Here is a 22,687-nt window from a genome sequence, read left to right on the forward strand (position 1 = left end):
TCACATGATATTATGGAAGATCAAGAAGCAAGAAAGGGAGGAGCAAAGCGTCAACTGTTATTGTGAATGTGTGAAAGAGAAAGAAAGAAAGAAAAGGGAAATAAAGACTGCTACAGTTATAAATCACGTCTAGAGTTTCTGAAAGCTGTGAAAAAAAAAACGACTTTGTGTTTGATTTGAGGATTTGAACAATTCATTTCATGTTTTTTTGTGACTCATGCTTACATTTGCTTGCAGTGTGTTTGGACTAAGACATAAGGAATTAGTATGAATTACCTTATTTTAAGGCATGGCAAAGAAACCGTGTAAATGTGTGACGGCACACTATGTTGTTGTGTAAACAGTATGGTTTCAATCATGTACAAAGAGAGTCAAAGCAGCTTTGAGAAAATAGTTTGAACTGTTCTCTGAATGTAACATGTTTAGACAGCATAAAAATAAGAGAGAAAAACAAAATCCACTGTGGTGTTATGTAACGGCAGTGGGGTGTGGTCGTGCAATACTTCCACGACTGAGCATCCAGAAGGCGTGTGTGATCCGCTACAGTGAAACCAAAGTGTAAATCAGACCTCTCCTACAAACCCATCCCACCAAAGTATCTGTTATAGTTCACATGATCCCGTAGCCACTCCAAACAAAGAACATTTTACTGAATGTTTTTATTCATCTTTACATTTTTGATCTACAAACTTTCTTACAAGCCGTCAAATCTGTACAAAACACACAAAAAGAAAACTCCACTAAACAAAAAAAACAAAGATAAAAGAAAGTTATTGCCCTTACCTGAATGAGGGACATTTGCTAATTTGTGTTATCAAACTGATTTCAAGAGGAAAAATATTCAAATGTAGTTTTAAAACTGTAGAGCCAGCATCAACGGAACAGCACAAGGAAATCCTATTTGATGCTCTTTTATTGCACAGAATTGTTTTTTTTAAGTGATTGTGCTTAACTTATTGTGTTGTTAACTCACATGTTGTGCCATTTGGTGACATTGTGACTTTTAAAAAAAATAAAACTGATGATGGATCAGAATCAAGTGAGGAAGTTGAAAAAAAAGTGTTTTCAGGCCACAAAAGTGATGATGGATTCAAAAAAATCGAGAAGAAAAACAAACAATTCAACCATTTACAGCGACGACGTAATCATGCTTAAGAATCAGAGAAGTGGCCTATTATTTCCACATATATATCCAGCGGTATTTTAAAGGCTTTATATGCGATTTTTTTTTGATCCAGCAGATGTCGCCCTCGAGCACCAGCATGAAACCAAAACAACTAGCGGTGCATTGTTGTGTTAGCATGCTAATGCTAGCGATCTTTATTATGCTGGTATCTTCACACTGCATGTAAATTTAGCTGAAATGAGCGTGATCTAGAAACACAGTTAAGCAGTGAGTACAGTATGTTATTCTTCTTTTCTCTAGTCCCTCAATTAAACAACTTTTATACACGAGGGGAGGAGTCAGCCGGCCGTCCAGGCGATGTAAACAAAGTGAAGATAGGACTCTGAAAACTCTGAAAACATCACAGACAGTGGGACTCGGGTGTTACACTCATTGTAGACAGTCATGACTCACAGAGTTATTTTCAGAGGATATACTTGATTTATATTATATTTAAGTGTGAAAAATCACATAGAAAGACTTTAAAGTTGAACAGACATTGCAAAGCATATATATACACACAATAATCAGTGACATGTTGGTGATTCAAATCTCACGGCAACTGTATACATTTCAAAGGAATGTAACGACGTTGAAGGCACTCTTTTTATTCTGTGCATTGGTCTTCATCCCAGCCACAGAGCGAGATGCAGAGTGACTGTGAGCAGCAGTGCAGGTACCAGCACCAGTGGAATCCCTCTGTGTGTTTGTCAGTGCAGACAGTGTAACATTCTGCAGCATATCCAGCACAAAAGTGGAGAATAGCAGTTTAAAAAGTGCACCATGTTTACCTAACTGATGGATGTATAACTAGAGACGCTGAGCTGATGACACTGTAGATATAAAAAACTGGTTCTGCATATGTAACAGTTGATTTTACAGGCCTTATATACAGGATTTTACACAGCACTCAGGACTCGCACAGGATTACAAATCTTGGAAAATGTAGCCAAATGATTCATGTACAAGATTTTGGTTCTCTGCATAATGTCAGTATTGCCCTCAGTGATTCTGTCAATGCTCACTGAAAACTACAACTCCCTAGTTTCTGAATGTCACACTGTGCTTGAAGGCTGATTGAGAGGTTTCACTCGAACACTGTGTAGCCCATTTTTTTATACTAACAGCATTATATTTCCTTCTTCTTTGCAAAAGTCTAATTTAAAGTGCCACTCATCAAATGTATATAAAACAGACTGTTAATGTAGTTTATCCTATGTCTGATATCTTTAAAGTTTTCTTTTACAACAATACATTTCTAGGATGTGGTGGAGTGTGACACTGCATTTTGGTCCCGACTGTAGGATTCTCTGTGCCACTGGAGACAGCAAAATAAAAGTGATTCCTACTTCACAATTTGAGTTTCTACGCTTTAAGCCTTCAGTTTTTTTACTGCAGCGTTCCTGAACTAGCCTAATTCAATTTTTTGGGAGTTAGAACAGAAACAAAAAAAAAAGGACCAAAAAGGTGAAGAATTTGCTGACTAAGTGAACGCTTGCATAATTTAGAAACACTAGTTTTGGATACGGCATAGGAGGATCTGAACATTTCACTACGATAACAGAAATAAACACAATCAATAAAGCTCTTGAAATATTTGCACACACAACCAACCAACATATAAAAACAAGTTGGATGACAACAGTTTTGATCATCGTCCTTTTCCCCCCCATATGTGTATACGCCTCATTACGCATGAGGGAAGTGAAAGTTGTCACCAGCGATTGGAGAAGAATCATCATTCGGCGTCCTCCGGCTGCTTGTCGATGTCTCCCCCCCCCCCCCCCCCCCCCCACTGTGCTGTCCTTTCATTCAGAGGGGTGTCAGGGTGTCTGCGTTTGGACGGCGTCCGCTGGCTGTGTGTGCATCTTGGTGCTGAGCAGAGAGTTGATGTAAGGCCAGATCCGGTCTGTCTCTGTACCGGAAAACGAGTGCAGGATTCCTTGTGACCTGAGGGGAGAGATGAGATAATGAACAACAAGAAAAAGGGTTCAATTTGAAGAATTAGAGAAGGACTGATTGAGTGGCAGAATGTGGCAGTATGAGCCATGTTTAGACTGCAGGCCAAAGCGTCCAAAAAACACAAAAAACACAATGTGCACATTCTTGACTCCTGTTTGTGTTTATAGCAGTGTGCACAGCTTCTGGTCCTTGATTAAGATACTGGTCTGTTTTTTTGGTTTTTTTGCAGTTAACTCTGACCAGTCATATCAGATTTGATGCATCTTAAATGTCACTCTAGATTAATATCTGCCACAATTTCAACTGGTGGGGAATTACTATGCAAATAGAAACAAGATGTTCTCACACATGCACAACACTCCCAGGGGGTTGAGCTGCATGTGTGACCTCAAACGGCTCCATTTCTTTTTTTTACACCCTGGTAAAATTTCAGTGCAAAGTCGAGGTGAACAGTAGCTAATATTCAAGAAAAAACACCACCATCACAGGTAGTGTTGATTGTGTTTATATCGAATCAACCAACTTTTTTTTCCCCTAATGAAGCTGCTTCTGAACTCTTTTCTGCTCTCCAGTTTGTTCATTCCCACTCTTTTGTTCAAACTTCAAATGTGTCTAACAACAAGAGGAAGCATAAACTCATTATAGCATCAGACTCTGTTGCTTTGACTGCCATCTTGAATTTCCACAGCATCTATTTAAAGGCTTTATATGTGATTTTTTGATCCAGCAGATGTCGCCCTTGAGCACCAGCATGAAACCAAAACAACTCGCGCTGCATTGTTGTGTTAGCATGCTAATGCTAGCGATCTTTATCATGCTGGTATCTTCACACTGCATGTAAATTTACCTGAAATGAGCGTGATCTAGAAACACAGTTAAGCAGTGAGTACAGTATGTTATTCTTCTTTTCTCTAGTCCCTCAATTAAACAACTTTTATACACGAGGGGAGGAGTCAGCCGGCTGTCCGGGCGATGTAAACAAAGTGAAGATAGGACTCTGAAAACTCTGAAAGCATCACAGACAGTGGGACTCGGGTGTTACACCCATTGTAGACAGTCATGACTCACAGAGTTATTTTCAGAGGATATACTTGATTTCTACATTTAAGTGAGAAAAATCACATATAAAGACTTTAACATCCCGTCTCGCCTCATGAGAGTGAGACCCTCACTCACAACATCACACTTGTGTGGGGGATGTGTGTGAATAAGGCAGCCTGGCCTGAATCTTTCAAGAAATTGTCAGGAGTGCATCTGATTTCTCTCTTCAACTTTGCATATTCTCTCTCTCTCTCTCTCTCTCTCTCTCTCTCTCTCTCTCTCTCTCTCTCTCTCTCTCTCTCTCTCTCTCTCTCTCTCTCTCTCTCTCTCTCTCTCTCTCTCTCTCTCTCTCTCTCTCTCTCTCTCTCTCTCTCTCTCTCTCTCTCTCTCTCTCTCTCTCTAACACAATATAACCATTATTCCTTGCAAGGGTTAAATTGGAAAAATAAAAACTATTCACAGTTTGTTCTCATAGATGATCCGTCTGTTCACTCACTTGTACAAGTTTATGACGGGCTTGGCTACGTCTTTGTAGTGTCTCAGTCTGGACATCAGGGCCTCTGGCTTGTCATCGTCGTGATGAATCAGCGGCTCCCCGGTGATGTCATCCTTACCCTGAGGGGTGCAACACAAAGTCAGGTCATGTCATGCATGCAACAAAGATCCAACAGCTAATTGCAATTTCAAATATTCAGGAGCTGATATGCATGGTAAAGATATCTGCTCCCTACAGGAACATTGGTCATGAAACTTGAGCTTGAAACAGGGATGCACAATACAATGAAAAATGCTATCTGCTGATGGAGATGTACTGGTTTCAGATAACTCCCATGTAGCTTAAAATTGCTTAATTTTTTTTCTACATTCTGTGAAAATAAGTCAAATTGCCCCAAATAAGTTTTCATTGGACTGATTTTCTGATGACACCATACAGACTGATATCAATAGTACTTGTCCTCAGAGTTATGTAGCAGGTTAGGTGGTATATACATACATATACACATATATATGTATATGTGTATATATATATATATATATACTGGAAACAGAGGGCACCAGAAGCCTTCATCAGTCTCCTCTTTTCAAGCAGCTGCACAGAGTTTTCATCTGGTTATGAAACCGTCTCACTTTCATAGTGTACCTCTGTATCATCTTCATGTGCAGAGTAAAGCAGCAGCAAGAAGAATAAGTATTTCTAAATGCATGTACTCCTAATGTTGGTAACCAGGTAAAGTTCTACAAAGAATATAAGTCAAAATGATTGAGAAAAGTTTTTCATTGATCGATGAGTTAACCAGTGAAAGGGGAGCAGGAGGAGATTTTTCAAAAGAGAATTTTTCTTTCTGTTGTTTCTGCTATTCTTTCATCAGAGTTGAATTTAAAGTGAAATCTGCAACAACAATAAAAAAAAGTAAAGAATTGGGGCGCTGGTGCCAGAGTGGTTACATGTTATTCCCCGAGTTCTCTGTCCACTGGCCTATCTCTACAATAAAGGCTTAAAATGCCCCCAAAAATACATCTTAAAAAGAGAAGAAAGAACTGACAGAGAAAAAAAAACTACGTTAGACAGTGGTAGAGCTAAATCAAAGGAAAAACACAAGTTAGCCTTGCTGGTTAATTCAACAGATGGAGGGAATTACAGGATTCTAAAAGGCTGAAGCTGAAAAGACGTGTCCTGAGTTGGCCCTCTTCTTCATGGACATTTTTAAAGAATAACATCCTGTGACTTGGTTTTATGTCACTGTAGAAAGTTCCCTCAGGGTAAGAGTGTCTTCATTCCTGAAAAACAAAACCCCCTTTTGTCCACAGAGGCCGCCAAAATCAAAACAAGATGACTCCCTTGTGGTCGCTATTAAACTTCTCTAATGACGTTTCATTCCCACAAATTTGCTTTTACAAGTTCTTCACTTGTTTACTCATTCCCTTAAGAGGGTCGCTCCTGGTGTGTTTATAAGAATCATGAAAACACCCACTCTTGTTTCTATGTCATTGTCAGGTTGTCTTCCCAGGAAAAAGTTTGAAATTCTTTAATCGTTCATCTTGATTCAATGTGATGTTAAAACGTTAAACTCCTGGATACAAGTTGCCTTCGCCTGAATATAGGTCATGTAAAAAAATGTTGCTGATCACTTGTGTTTTGTGTGTTTTGAAGGCCCTCTGTAAGTATGTTTTTTATCCACTACTGTTTTGGCACTTTGTAAACCTGCTTCCTAGAAGTGCTTTATGAACGCTTTGGATTTAAGTTAAAGGATTTAAGTTAAAGGCTTTATAACACCCGAGTCCCACTGTCTGTGATGTTTTCAGAGTCCTATCTTCACTTTGTTTACATCGCCCGGACGGCCGGCTGACTCCTCCCCTCGTGTATAAAAGTTGTTTAATTGAGGGACTAGAGAAAAGAAGAATAACATACTGTACTCACTGCTTAACTGTGTTTCTAGATCACGCTCATTTCAGGTAAATTTACATGCAGTGTGAAGATACCAGCATAATGAAGATCGCTAGCATTAGCATGCTAACACAACAATGCAGCGTGAGTTGTTTTGGTTTCATGCTGGTGCTCAAGGGCGACATCTGCTGGATCAAAAAAATCACATATAAAGCCTTTAAGGAAGATAAAGAAAAAATGAAATAGCTTGATCAGTCAGTGTGACAAGAAGGGACACAGGAAGTGAAGCTAAAAAGCAGCAGGAGGGTTGTTGTTGTTGTCATGCAGGAGGGTGGGTAACCATAGTGACGAGATTGATCTGATTCCAATCTGTTGTTTATACAAGCTGCCACGCTGATTTTAAATTCCAACCAGCTTCAAAACATACTCACACACATTGTGAGGGGTTACTTAAGGTGTAAAAAAAAAAAATCAAGATTGTATAATCAGATAACGTGCTTCAAGGTCACATGAACAGATCGGTGTCTGAAACTGTGACTGAAAATGACAAGCATGACTTTGCCAATGAAAGCAAGAATCCGTTTTCTCTGTGTAAGAGGCGACGTAAGGTATGAACTCAGCTGCTGATACCGGACATAAAGCTGCGCTATCATTCAAATAAAATAGGAAGCTGGCTGATGAAATGAAAAACACACACAAACAAAGATAGTGTGGGGAAGGACAGGACAAGATACCAAAGTGCAACAAAAAAGGGGCCACTGGAAATTTTCATTGTAGGTGTACTGTCCCTTTAACAGCGAGCAGACCTTGACTTTTGGCGGGTTGAAGCCCATGTTGTAGACTCTGCCGCTGGCTGGATGGACCCAGCGGTCGCTCAGTCTGTCCTTCAGGGTCTCGAAGGGGACGTTGAGGCTGATGACCAGGTCGAGCTGACACAGATTGTTCAGAGCCTGGGCCTGAGCCAGAGTCCGGGGGAAACCTAGACAGACAGACAGCAGAGGGGAGGATGTGTGAGGTAATGCTCGACGGGAGACATTCATATTTTAAGTTTAAGTATGGCAGTCTTTATTCTAGATTGAGACTACGCATTGATTGAGTCAAATGTATCATCTTAAATGACATATTGAAGAGGTACATACGAGAATAGGATAAGCCATTACACATATTTAGAAGCACATGTTTATCAGAATCAGAATCTGATTTATTGGCCAGGTATGCTTACACACACACACACACACAAGGAATTTAACTTTGGTGAGCTGTGCTCTCTTATGTACAGGTACAACATTAAATATCAACAATAAACACAATTAGAAAAGACTAATATTTACATGACTAAATATGAAACAGAGCAGTGGTGAATAGTGCAAAAGATGCTGAAGTAACCTGATAAGTAAAATGCAGTTATGTGGCAGATGGGTCAATTACAGTATTTACATAAATAAGTGTGCATATATTATCATTTAAATTAAATAATATATATATACATATATGTATATTCACATTGACGGTTATATGTATATCTATTCAAAAGTACACTCAGTTTACTGCACATTGCACAAGTTTACTTTTTCTTTAAATTTTATTTACCATTTTGTTTTGTACCTTTTGCACAATTTAGAATTTATTACTGTAAAATATAATTTATCTTATTTTACCTCATTTTATTTTACCTTATTTTTGGTTGTGTTGCACCGTGGGACGGAGCCAAACGCAATTTCGATTCCACTGTATGTCTGGCATATTTTGAAAATGACAATAAAGTTGACTTTGAAAAAAAAAAAAAAAAAAGTATTCAATGTATGTTCTGTGTGTTTTCATATTTGCTAGCTGACAGTGACAAAGCTCAAACTCAAGCTGTTTCCAGTTTCCCAGTGAAATGATCTTTGACTGTGATCAAAATAAATAAATAAATAAGAAACTTTCAGTGACTTGCCGCTGATGAACAACCATTGGTTTGAGGGACAAGAGACAAGAGTCACCTTAGCAGCACTCAGAGGCACTATGGTTCTTTAAGTTAAATGCTAACATGCTAACAATGGCAATGCTAAAGTTTAACAGGTATGTTTGCTTTCTTAATTAAGCTTGTCAGCATTCTAACATTTGATAATCAACACCAAAGTCAAAGTTTAACTGAGGTTTATGGGACTGCCATTAGTATTACACATATTTGGTTAATAAGTCAAAGCACTGGTAGAGTGAGATTCTGACCTTTTGATGGTTACAGAGGGAAAGACACATAGTTCCTGCAATCATTCCTCAGGGGAACGTGACTTTGAGTATGCAATTTTGCAGTAGCCATCCGATACTTATGGAGACATTTCACCTCAAAGCCCCCGATGTGAACCTCACGCTGGCACAAGCAGTTAAGTCGCAGGATCTCAAGTCATTTGGAGTCATTGCTTGGGAACCTTGAATGTCAGTCTAAAACATGTGCCCCCTCTTCTTATCAAATATTGAGCTATTAATAGGTGCAACCTTAACCTCGTAAATGTTATGTAGGGGATAGCCAAATCAAAAGTGTCAACCCAATGGTGGCACTAGATGAAAGGTCAAGAGATAATCCTGACCTTTCATCTAGTGCCATATCCTCAAACTCTATTGGGACATCAGCAGTCAATTTACTTACAGAGCAGGTATCCAAGGCCTTGTTTAAGGGGTAGGGGACTTATGTTATGAGCACCTAGTGGTGTAAAGATGGCACAGGGAATGGTCAGTGTGGAGACAAAGTGTGTCCAAATGCTGGCTTGTTGTAAAAACTGGTCCTATAGTTTTAAAGAGGACATATTATCCCCCTTTTTCCACCTTTTCAAACAGTCCCCCTGTGGTCTAAATGAAACAAAACTGTGTTTTGGTAAAAAAAAAATATAACATGAATCAAGCACCAGAGAAGGTTTGTGACTCTGTATAAACCAGCTCTCTCAGAACGCTCCGTTTTGGTGTGTGTGTCTCTTTAAATCCAATGAGCCCCGCCCCCTGAGTTTTCCCCGTAGACATCACTCCTCTGTAGTGAGAATAAAAATGGCCGACCTGAGCAAAAGTTTTGTTCTAGTCTGGGGGTGGAGTCCATGGGTGGAGATACCAGGGGAGGGGAGGGGATTTCTTTTTTTTTTTTTACCAGAATCCCACTGTGACATCACAAGGAGAGCACATTTGAAACAGAGCATTTTTCTCTGTGTTATAAGATTTATGCAGACCACAAACAAATGAATGGGTGGATTTATTTCACATTTTGTGGGTTGGTAGACACTCAGGTTACCCAAATATATGTTCAAAAAATGTTCATAATATGTCCCCTTTAAAAGATATTGTCTGTCTCATACCAAAAGCTATATGAGCTACAAGCATTTGGCCCTCTCCTCAGTTTTTGTTGGTCCCTTCTGGATTGGAGCGGAAACTGGCATCCACTCTGAACTGTAGCTTCCTTTGTTTGACCATTAAAGAGCTGCTGAATCTCTCTAACCAGAAAGCCGTGCATGTTGACAAACGAGTAACGGGAAGGCACCAATTAAAAGTTATGAGAGGGGGAAAAAACAGAGCGGAAAATCAGAGACATTAAAATTCGGTGTGATTTTGGAAAGAGAAATATGCACGAGAGTGTCGATGCAGGAATACCATGCAAATCAGTATTCTCTGGGGAATAAAAAACCCAGTCATGGAGATAAACACGGCATACTGATAGATGATTATGTGTTTCCATGAGTGTTTATTTGTGTGTGCAAGTGTGTTTGTGTGTGCGTAACCTTGACGTGGACGCTTTTCAAAGTACCAACCAGTTTGTTTCATCAATGTTTGGCATCTCTGTCCAGGATGGGAGATAATATTTAACTTGAGCAAAGACATCTGATATAACTCCTTTTTTTTTATCTATATTGTGGTATCTATCTATTTTTTGTACATTCTTAATTTTTCTCTTTTTATTTAAATTGTACTGTGTTCACTTTTTGTTTGCAATCTTTGCTGCTGTAACAATGTAAATTTCCCCGTTGTGGGATAAATAAAGGATTATCTTATCTTATCTTATGTTGCAGGATAACATGTTAAAAAAGACAAGAGATAATGAGACATGCACCTTTGTATTTTAACACTTTTAAAAGTTATATTCTAATGATTTGATATCTGTAAAAAAAAACAGAGTTCACTGAGTAAAAGTTTGGCACTGAATATGAGTAAGACTGACTTGGGAAATTTTCAACAACAACAAAAAGGGAACTTGTGCAACCCTCTGGTTTTGACAGCAAATCATGATCTTTTAATTTAATCTTGATGTCTGCTAAAAGTTGAGTAACAGTAGTGAGCATGAGCATGCACAGACCTGCTAATTTCCAACACATGTAGGATAATGCAGAGAGTATTTTTCCACTGACTAAGGCTGCCTGAAGATTTGGTGGAACTGCATGTGGCCCTAAAGCCTAAAGGGGGGCGGATGCCTCTGAAAATGCAGAAGTGTAACACAACTAATGCTTTCCTGATGTCCCTGCTTCTAGGATGGCTATCAGTTTTGGGCATTTCGGGGGTGGAACCCGGCTTGTCCAATCAGATTGAAGGAGCTTTCTTGCCACAACAAACCATGACGCTGCTTCATGAAGATCATGTTCCCTCACAACAAATGATCAAGACAAAAGATAAAGAGGCTGCTGTGGGGATAAATAACACAAAGCAGGCGTACAATACAACACAAAGGACATGGACACTCTTACTGGGGAGGGAAAAAATAACTTTTTTTTTTATTCTCACCATCCAGCAGCCAGCTGTGGCCAATCAGATGTTCCAGTCTGGGCAGCATCAGTCTGGTCATCACATGGTCCGGCACCAACAGGCTTCTTTCTACGTAGCTCCTCACCAGCACACCTGCCTCTGACACACAACACACAGAAAAGATTGATTGATTAGTCGTGTTTGATTCATGGTCGTGAAATCCAAACACAAGACAGAACACGTCTTGTTTAATGCTTGCTTCATCATAAACAAAAACTCACTCGGTAACATTTAGAGCATCTTGAGTAACAATTCTAACTCCAACATCCTCCTGCCTGGAACCTCTCCCATCATTTCCACAGCAGATCAAAGTGGCACCTCTATGAATAATTAATGCAATGTTTCTGCCAAGTCATTGCATTCATTAAACATACACTCAACTCACCGGATGTCTGAATCCTGAAACTTTATGCAGCAAAAGCCACAACTTTACTGAAACAAACCCAGCAAATGACAAACCCCAGCCCACATGTTTTCACTTACAGGCTCTCTTGCAAAGAACTCCAACTTTATTATCAGTACACAAGAGCTTGGCACATCATACCAGGAGTTAAATGAGTCCAGTTGGGCAGCTCTAATGAGGAAGTTACATGCTACGTGTACATAAATCTTTTAGGGGGGTCTTTAACTGGATTAACAATGAGTTATTGTGACGAGCAGTTTACATTTTGAACACTTGATCAAAACTATGTAAACAGAAAAAATGAGTAAAAATGGTCAAATAATCAAAGTTTTCTTTTTCAAATTGGCTTCTAAAGGGGATTTTATATCAGGAAATGCACTCTTCCCACTCCATCCTGCAAACCATCATGCACTCAGCTATGAATGCCTGTTGTGAGTCTAAACATGGTAACAGAAAGAGAGAAATCCACGCATGAAGCACAGAAAATGACGCGTATGGTTTAACTTCATAGAATTCGAGATAAGAGCTCTCTTCTGCAGACTGCATGGCTTCTTCCTGTATTGACGTGTGGGCTACAGCAGCGTGTTTAAAGGCAGAGGTGTCCTACCTGTGTTCGCCGTTATGCTCTCTCGTAAGAAGTGGCCACTGGACAGGTACTGTAGGCCAAAGCTTTGCGCAATCCTCTTGGAAATCGTTCCTTTCCCTGATCCTGGTGGACCCATGATGGCAGCTCGAAATAACTTAGCCATGTCCTCCACAAACACGAGCTACTGCCACACACACAACAACAACAACAACAAACAGAAAAAACTCCTCTTGGATGCACAAACGTCGCTTTTCCTGTTTCCACGCGAGAATCTACTTCTCCTTAACGCAACTCTTGGTCAGTTGCAACTGATCAAACAACTCCCACGCCTGGATGGCTTTTAAAACTTCTCTTGCCAATGTTTAAATGTGAGCTTATCTCTCTGGAGCCTGTGCTTCTTTGCGCAGAGCCGTTTACTCTCTGCGCACGTTGGAGATGTCCTGCTCTTATTTTTCTCTTCTTCGTTTTTCCTTTTCCCCCCCTCCCTCTTTCGGCTCGTTTATGAACACATTCAGGTCGTCTACGTCTTTAAGGACAGAGATTTTTTTTTTCTCTCTGCGAATGAATGAGGGAGTCGCCACAACGCCCTATTTTTCTGCGCACATCATCCAGAAAAAATGCGGATGACTGACTCGCATGAACTTTGAAAGGGTAAACTGGTTACTGTAGTTTTTTTAGAAGCAAGTTATGTACAAAAGCCTCAATTAAAAAAAAAATGTAAAAGGGAGGAGGGAACTGTAATAGTCCACATTGTAGTTTCTATCTGTCTATCTATCTATCTATCTATCTATCTATCTGTCTATCTATCTATCTACCTATCTGTCTGTCTGTCTGTCTGTCTGTCTGTCTGACACTGAACTATCAATAATCTGCCCTATATATTTGCCTGTTTAAAATGTCATATAGCCTAAAGTTGGGCTCCAGCTCCAAAAGAAATCTGTTTTTATAATCGGATATTCACGCCCTAAATAGCAACATGTTGGGGCTGGTGACTTTGGATTTTTATGGAGAAGTATCATTGCCAAATTGATAACAACACAGGAAAAAAAAGGCGTGTCAGTTCATTTGATCTTGGTCTCCTATAAGCCAAAAATAAAAAGCTTTACAAACTTAACCCATCCCCCCTACAGTAATTACATTTTCCACTTATTGGAGAAAAGTTGACATTTTAAGACTCGACGCTGAAAGACAGAAATGAGGCTGGATTTTCTGAAGTTTCTGTAGGCTACAGCATGCATGTTGATTTGATTTGAAGGTGTATCGTTGGATTCCACCACTTGTTGACAGCATTTTCCTATTGCTTTTGGACCATGGGGTTATTTTCTTTTTTTTCTTTCTCGTATGGGGTTTGTGCGCACAAGAAAAAAAACCGCACATGAGTCGCTGTCATTGCGCGCAACGTTTGCGGACAGGCGAGAGATGTTGTGAGTGAGTACTTGTTGCGAACAGGCAGGGTCAGGGAGCTGTCAAATATTGCGCACAGGCTTCTCACAGTCTTCAGTCAGTGGAGTAAGCAGTCTAATCCGTCAGACAAACAACTCGGCGGGGGGGATTAACCTTTTTTTTTTTTTTGTAGCCTCGCGAAAGTAGTTTTCGTCTCCGCACCCGGAAAAAAAATCATTATTAATTTGTCACATGGCTTTGGAGAAATTCAATAACAACAAAAAATGGCGACAATCACGTTGCTCCGTGTGCTCTTGCTGCGTCATTAAACATATTCATGTCAACACGGGGAACTGGAGGAGGAAACTGCAGGTATGCGAGTCTATTTTACTCAATATATTTAATGCGAACTGTTTGCAGCCTAATTAGGAATAAATGGTTATATTTGAATCCTACAGCATGCTGTTTTGTTTTTGCCTGGGAAAAGGGGTGTGTGTGCAATGCTGGGCGTTAACGTTTGGCTGCACAATGTTTCAATACGAACATTTATTTCTTAAGTCGCTTTTTTTGAAGGGGACGTGCAGCTTCCACCACGCAGGTATGCATGGTTTTAATGTAATGGCGTGAATTACGGTGTTGTGTCGATTTGGGCAACTTTTGGTATTGTAGCAACACGCGTTTCAGCTTATTTCAGTTCTTCTTACTATCTTGATTTGTTATCAGTCCTGTCTGAGCCATTAATGCGTGTTGATGCATGTTATCCTTCAGTAGATTAGAGTTATTTACGTTTGGGATTTAATGCAATATGGACGCGCTTTTCTTCACACCGTGTCTTTGTAGGCTACAGACACGTATGATAACAAACGTAGCACCCATGTTTGTCCTCTTGCCTTTTTTTATAGTTAATGCACATGTTGCTTTTTTTTTTTCTTCACGTCATTTTTCAACATTTTTTGGCAAAGAGAGGCCGTGCGCGACGGGACTAATGGAGTTGTTTACATGAAGTGCGGAGGGCGGACTGACTGACTGAGGAGGAGGAGGTGGAGCCCAAAGGGGGGCGGAGCCATGCGCGGAGAACCATAACAAGTCTGACGTCACTCGGCCTTGTGGTTGGTATGAATAATATACAAGAGTAGTTTGTCTCCGCCGAGTCCAAGCAGAAGGGGAGGTAAGGGGAGGAGGGGGAGGAGGAGGGGGGGGGGGGGGGGGGCTGTTATTGTTTTATGAGATGAAACATTAACAACCCCACTGTGCACGAGCAGAATAAAAAAAACATGGACGACATTAAAATGTTTATCTGGGATTGCAAAATAGTGCCTTCTGCTTAATATGTGCATCGTGTTAATAAAAAAACAAACAAACCTTTTAAGAGAGAGTAAAGAAAGTCCCCCCCGATCTCCAAGAATAGTGAAACTGTTGATGTAATGTGACATTCCTGTCTAGTGGGTCATTGAGTTGACTTTGCATGTGCAGGGTTGTGCATCATTGACAGTCCTTTCCTTCAGACGGAGGTTAGTGGAAGTTTCAACAGAATCTGTTTGTCGCAGGTCGGACTGAACTCTTTCTGCTCATTGGTTGTGCAGTTGGTAAAAAAGTAACTAAAATGAAATATCTAAATTTGACAAACGCATCGGCTTTGTCCTGATTTGACAACATTAGACCCTGGAGTGATACTTTTTATGTTCCCCAGATTAGATATAACTACAGGGCAGTATTGTGCCTCTTCATACTTAACTTTTTTGTTATTTTCTATAACCATCATTATGTATTTCCCCAGAATCTAACGGCATGTATAGGAAAGGTTTAACCCCTATAGTCAGAGGGCAGAAGACATCTCGCCCTTTGACCACTGTTGAGAAGGATTTCAAATGAGACATGTTAGTTTACACCCGCCCAAATGCAAGCAGTCAATTGCAGAAGATAAACTATCTTTTGCACCTGTTGAAAACCGGAGCACAGATCATTGGGGATTGGATGCCAGATGCTCTGCTAGATTTGACAGGCGGCCCTGGTTCAGTTATCACAGTGCTGATGCTGTCCCCATCAAAGGTACAGTACTGTGATAACTGAAGGATGGCTGCCAACTTGACACACATGCAGTGAATCCAACAAGCCAAAGGAGCAAAGAGAAGAAGAAGGAATGACATGTTCATCCAAAGAGATATCCAAAAGTGCAAATGTTTTTTTTAGATTGTTAGCGTACTTGGATGTTTTCTGACCCAGGACCAGCGGAAACTCAGACTGCTGTACAGACTGGTACACATTGTGTGCTGTCTCTTCAGTGGATTTGATGTTCTCGTGTTATACTTTCCATCCACAGAGCACTTTGTTGGATGCAACAGTGGGATTTGTAGATTTTAGTTTGAAACTGTAAGTCATTGTTTTATGATACTTTTGCTTTCCTGAAAGAAATAAAGGGAATTTTTCTTCATTTGAATTTCTTACGTGTCTTTATTTATCTTCACTTCTGAAAAGTCAGTGTAACTTAAGTGCAGACGTTTGTAGCTGTGAAACAGTCCAACTATTAAATGACTGTGAATGTTACCATCAAGTCTGAGATTTACTTTGATACTTTATTGAATCTCTCTCTCTAACATCAACAACTTTTTTTTCTTTAAAGGCTTTATATGTGATTTTTTTTGATCCAGCAGATGTCGCCCTTGAGCACCAGCATGAAACCAAAACAACTCGTGCTGCATTGTTGTGTTAGAATGCTAATGCTAGCGATCTTTATTATGCTGGTATCTTCACACTGCATGTAAATTTACCTGAAATGAGCGTGATCTAGAAACACAGTTAAGCAGTGAGTACAGTATGTTATTCTTCTTTTCTCTAGTCCCTCAATTAAACAACTTTTATACACGAGGGGAGGAGTCAGCCGGCCTTCCAAGCGATGTAAACAAAGTGAAGATAGGACTCTGAAAACTCTGAAAACATCACAGACAGTGGGACTCGGGTGTTACACCCATTGTAGACAGTCACAGAGTTATTTTCAGAGGAGATACTTGATTTATATTTAAGAGTAAAAAATCACACATTAAGCCTTTTAGCACAAAAAATATTTGACATCTGCTAAACTTGACAAATAAAGCAAGACATGTTCATCAATAGTTTCTTAGCCTCAAGCATATGATGATGCTGACATTGCAGTCTTATCATCTTATAAATGTATTTTTAAATTGTTTTTGTCTTCAATTTGAATTTATTAATTTAAGGATAATGAAATTGAACATAGTTTGAATACATGAAGCTGATGTGCTGCATAAAGAGTATATTACTAATGTTCATTTCTTTGGGTAAACGAACAGAGTAAAAATGTAGAACATTAAACCGGACTTGTAAGGAATGAGGATCTAGTCCTGAGTGATAAAACCACATGATGTCAACAGAGGGTGCTAAAGATCTATTAGAATCATGTGTTTACTGCTTTACATAACAAGTTCAACAGCTTTTTTTTTTTTTCCACAGCTGTGTTTTCTCTGTGAGTGAAACTTTAACAGAAGATTATGAAGTTGTTAAAGGAAAACAAATATTATTTCTCATGACAAATTTAAACTAGATTTTATCTGAAGATTTGGGCTACATCTGGTAAGGTCAGGTAAGGTTACTTTATTTGTACCCATAGGTAGGCTGCATTTGGTTTACATAAGTTCAACAGCTTTTTTTTCACTGCTGTGTTTTCTCTGTTAGTAAAACTTTAACAGAAGATTGTGAAGTTGTTAAAGGAAAACCAATATTTAAACTAGATTTTTTATGAAATATTTGGCTGCATCTGGTAAGGCAAGGTTTATTTAATTGTACCTGTAGGTATAGAGTTGGTTTACAGTGAGTGAGTCCGCCTCCTTTTACTCACAAACAGACAGAAGAAAAAAAAAAGATAAAGTGACAACAGTGTTCGATAGTAGAGTGAAAAAGCCCTTATTTAAATAAGCTAAAGTAACACATCAGTAAGGATAAGACAAATAAAAAAACAAGATAAAAACAAGAATATACCACCAATCACTAAGTAATTTGTATTAAGTTTATAATGTTGGTATCTTTAAGTCTAATGATTGTGTTTTTAGGGGTTACAAATTAGCCACAGTTAGAAACCTCTAGACATGGCATCAACTTTGTATTTTTCATAGGAAGCAATGTTCATTGCATGTGCCCCTGTTAAATAAACAAACAAAAAAAAAAAAAAGTAAGTAAGTAAAAACTAATTAGAAATGAGCCATCAGAAAAAGAAAAAAAAACAAGGTAAAGAAAAGACAGAATAAATTGTGCAGGAAGATGTAGTTTTGACTCCATCAAAAGAAGCGTATCATTATTTTTCCTGTATGTAAATACAAAAGATCAGAAAGATGATGTTAGACTTTGTTTTATTGACTCCTATGGGTTACGACCAACAGACTAATAATGTCAATGTATAAATGATTTAACACACTCGCATTGTGAACTTTGATGCCAATACTCTGAATAAGACTTATTTTACAGAGGACTTTTTTCTACAATATTAAAGCACAGTTTGAGTCATGTGTGAAACAGCACAGGTCACTTTGCACCTATCATTAGTATGTTTCACTCACAGGGAACATAAAATGCAGCGGCACTGGAAACCCCCACAGAGTCATCAAATTGTTCTTGTCTCACTCTAACCTCAATCTGCTCACCTCGTGTTGTATCGCACGTCCTTTTCTGTAGACCTCTGTGCCAATGTATATATTTTTTTTATTACAAAATAAGAACATTGAGGAGAGGTAAATAAGAAAATAAGAAGAAGCATTAAAACATGTCTTAATTCCATTGTGATTCTGTGTTTTAACACATACACACACAAAGCTTGCCACTGTCATTTGATATCAAGGGGAACTTCCTGCCATATTTCCTTTAATGAAAGACAATAAAGTGTTAACGGAATGTGACATGGGAAATCCCTGGCTTAAAATGAACCACCACTTTGTTTCTCCCCCCCCTCCCCTTACAAAAAACTGCACATCCTTCTTTCACTGCATGAAGTAAAAAACTTTTCCTTTCAGTCGAAACAGTTCCTTGTGTGTGGCACATGCTACTGAAACAATAGAGCCATTTACTTACTGTACTTGTTTGTGACTGAAGGCTAACACCTTTGTACAGTTATCACCCAGATGTTGCTACACTGACCACTGCACACATAAAAAAAAAAAAAGATGAAGAAAATACAAAATCTGTTGACGTTTGTATGTATGTAAGTATTCAGTAGCAGCACATACACAATAAAAACATGGTCAATAACAAACAAACAAACAATGTGGTGTAAGGTTAAACTAGTTATTGCACATTTTTTCTCAGCAAATATAACTTCTCTGGGTACACATAACTTGGTTGGCTGGTGTAAAATGTTATCAAAGATATATACAGTATATATTGTTTTTTTACAATATGTTAATAATTTCACAGTACAGGTGCAAAACTTCTAGGTCATGCAAACATCCCACACCTTTCTGCTTCTAACATAAGGTACAAAGATTTTTAAAAAAAAACAACGATAAATATCAATACAAAAATGCATTCAAGTAACATACAGTATATTTAATTTTAACATTTAAAAAAACTTACATTAAAGTAGGAAGAAAAAAAAAAAAGGCTACCTATGATTAATTGAAAGAAATTCATCATTAATTGTCCATCTAGTCTCATACAATCACTATAGTCCCCGAGTCGCAATGCTCGAAAACAAATCAAATGGTTTCACTTCTTTTTTTCGGACACATTGCCTCTGAGTGATTCTTTTTTTTTTTTCATAGACACACACTGAGCAGCAGTTCTTAAAAATCCCTCAATGTCTTTAGAATTTCAGAGAGAATAGACTTTCAATCTACAGTTTGTCTGAAAAATATTGCTTTAAATCATTGGTTTGTTCATGTTAGTATTTACACTTTGTCTCTGTACTTGTTATTTTTTATTTATTTATTTTATTGGGGAAATGAACATGTACGACAGAGGATTAGGGCCACGTTAACATTTTTTTGAGATTAAAGTCGTAAATTTACGAGATTAAAGTCGTAAATTTACGAGATTAAAGTCTGAATGATGAAAGTAGAACTCTTAAAGTCTTTAAAGAATAAAAGAATAAAGTCGTTATTTTACGACTTTATTCTCGTAAATTTACAATTTTATTCTCGTAAATTTACAACTTTATTCTCGTAAATTAACGAGTTCGAGACCAGCCTGCACAAAACTGATGAAAGTAGAACTCTTAAAGTCTTAAAAGAATAAAAGAATAAAGTTGTAATTTTACGACTTTATTCTCGTAAATGTACAAGTTTAATCTCGAAATTAAAAAGAAAAAGAATTGTAACATGACAAGGTGAATGTGGCAAAAAAGAAAGTGAGAGGAAGACATAGACAATGCATAAATCATACAAACAATAATGGTTACAGTTCAGTTATGTGTGGATCTGGATAGTCAGGTCTGGGGGTTTAGACATATAAAGATGAGAAGACAAGATTTCTAACCGTTAAATCATTGATTTGTTCATGTCAATATTTACACTCTGTCTCTGTACTTGTTATTATGCAGCACTCAGTGGGGGGAAATTCCACTTTTAAAAAAAATGACAACCCACCAGGGTTTGCTGACTCCTGGTCTCAAGGAGAGAGTTGGTCACATTGTTGTTATTCCCGATTCCTGTTAAGTTTCCCGATTCCTCCCTTTGTTACACATGACAGCAGAGACAGCTCTGACCTTTCTACAGAAGATCTTCATATTTGATTAAGGATGTGGAAAGCACATTAAGGATATTGGCACAGAGTTTCCACTAAACACACCCAATGGTGCAAATCTTCAAGAGGTGGGGACCCTTCCACTGGTCATTATGAGAACAGGCTTTGACTGCATGCTGTAAATATTTAAAGCACAATCATAAAGATAATCTTTTTGTATGTATTCATCAAAGACATTATATTATAATTCTAAAAAGAGCTTAACAAGCCCTGATAATGCAGTAAGAACTCTGCACTCGGTATCCCTCAGGTAACCATGCGATGCTGTCATGATGTATTTTTTAACAACTTAATTTCCTATTGTTTGTGTGTTGACCTGTTTTCTTGTTGATGTCTCTTGTCGTTTGTTTTCATTCTTTCCTCTTAAAAAGGATGATTTATTTTGTCTATCTACAGCAAAGAAGAATTATAACCCTCTTTAATAGAATATTTCCAAAAAGAGTCAGAGTCTGTAACTTTTTCCTCCGGTCATTATGTCTTATCAGGTCACATTTCAATGCCCTCTTTGGCCATCTGACACTTTGTTTAATCTAACACCATCTTTACTCAAGAATAGGGTCTGAGTCAGCATATTGTTACCATATTTGGAAGTTTGACCAAACAGAAAATATGAGTAGAGTTTGATACTAAAATGATGGAAATGTAAAGTACAATTTCTCTGTGAAATCCCAACAATCGTTGAGGTCATTCGTTGTCCAATAGGGGTATAACTGACTCTCCAGATAAAAGTAAGACATATCCTTTACCCAGGAGATTAAAAATATAAAATAAAATTGCATCCTCCTATATTCTGGATTTTTAAATGACGGAGAAGAGTTAGAAAAGTCAACTGAGCTTTGTGGTGAAAAACAAAACTTAAAAGAAACAAACTATATCTTATTTCAAAGACAATGAGTTTCCCTTTCTTCTTTAACTTTTAACAATTAATATGATACATGGTTAATCCCAACCCCTGACAAAAAAAACAAGTCTTCACCCTTCAGTATTGTCAACAGCTGTTGATAACATCAATGTCATCACAGTAACATTTCATTGTTTGATTTCTGTCATACCTCTCAGCCATTCTCTGTAGAAGTTTATTTATTTATCTAAGAAATGTAATTTTCTTCTGAGCTCCCAAAAGATCTTTCTAAGTCAAACATGTAGGTGAGAAAAGCTAAAACTAAATGATCATTCTTGAACTTGGAAACAGCATTTGAAAAAGTCTTTATTTGTTAACCCTAAGAGGTAATACAAGTTGTAGGGCAAACAGACACTTGAAGGTTTTTGAAAATTATTTTTTTGCATAATATGAAAGAGTTCTTAGTTAGAAAAGGCTTTTAAAAAGCTGTATAAAGTTATTTCTTGAGGCTTATCAGTGTGAAGGATGTATCTGTTACTGTTTTCTTTTCACTTCTGGAAGCTGGCAGCTTAATTTAATAAGAATGTAATAGGATAGGCTTTTATCAGCAGTTTCCTTCTGTTCAGTCACAGCATGACTGTTGACTTTGTTTTAACTGTCTATGTTGTTTAAAATGATTGTGTTATGTATATAATGACAAAATATTAAAAATACTCAAGTTGGAAAACTTCACATTAGTTCAGATGACACAAACACAAAATTTAAAGTTAGCACATTTTCAAATGAAACTTAAGTTACCACAACTAAATGTTTATACATTTTAGGTTTTCTATTTCTGTTATTTCAATATTTCCATATGTACTTTTTGCACACACCTTCAGATCAAGACAATCCCCTTAAAAATACAATTTAATTCACAGTAAATTGAATTATAGCCTATGCAGCATATAAAAATTATGATTTTTTTTAAAGCCATTTTATTTTTCAAATTAGTGAAAATTATTCTTTATTTTGTCAAGAAAATGCAGGAAAGTCATTTTGTTTCTTCACCATTTTCACTAATGACCGCTGGTCCAAGTCACGTTTAATTAGGCTGATATCTAAAGTACGGAGCCCCTGAAGTCATAATAATAAAAAAAAAAACAGAATAATAAAAAAAAAAAAATCGCGCTTAAGTTAATATCTTATGCGCTCAAAATAATTATCTTATAACATAATAACGTTTGCAAACAATATATTAACTTGAGCGCACGACATATATATCCATTTTAATACATATCTTAGTATTATTTTTTTCTCCACAGCCATTTAACAACAAAGGGATTGTGACGTCATTGTGAGTGACGGTTCTCAGGAGCCAATCAGCGGCCGCATTGAGACGAAAGACGCTGCGTTGATTTCGGGAAAGGGGTTGTGAC

At 37.9% G+C, this 22,687-nt stretch overlaps 1 protein-coding gene and 1 long non-coding RNA gene across 2 annotated transcripts; one reads left to right on the plus strand and one right to left on the minus strand.

Moving 5' to 3' along the window:
• Window positions 1–1,010: 1,010 nt before the first annotated feature.
• On the minus strand, window positions 1,011–12,995 carry ak4 (adenylate kinase 4). The gene is made up of 5 exons (XM_020652745.3): window positions 12,323–12,995; window positions 11,292–11,411; window positions 7,361–7,533; window positions 4,665–4,783; window positions 1,011–3,115 (listed from the first exon to the last, which is right to left on the minus strand). Exons 1-5 carry the CDS (start codon window positions 12,462–12,464, stop codon window positions 2,989–2,991), a joined length of 681 nt encoding a protein of 226 aa, XP_020508401.1. The 5' UTR covers window positions 12,465–12,995; the 3' UTR covers window positions 1,011–2,988.
• Window positions 12,996–13,182: 187 nt separating this feature from the next.
• LOC136179388 (uncharacterized) lies at window positions 13,183–16,115 on the plus strand. The gene is made up of 2 exons (XR_010666511.1): window positions 13,183–14,056; window positions 14,647–16,115. It is a non-coding gene; the product is annotated as an uncharacterized lncRNA (long non-coding RNA).
• The last annotated feature ends 6,572 nt before the right edge of the window (window positions 16,116–22,687 follow it).

The sequence above is a fragment of the Labrus bergylta genome, chromosome 6, assembly GCF_963930695.1.
Source record: "Labrus bergylta chromosome 6, fLabBer1.1, whole genome shotgun sequence".
Classification (NCBI taxonomy): Eukaryota; Metazoa; Chordata; class Actinopteri; order Labriformes; family Labridae; genus Labrus; species Labrus bergylta.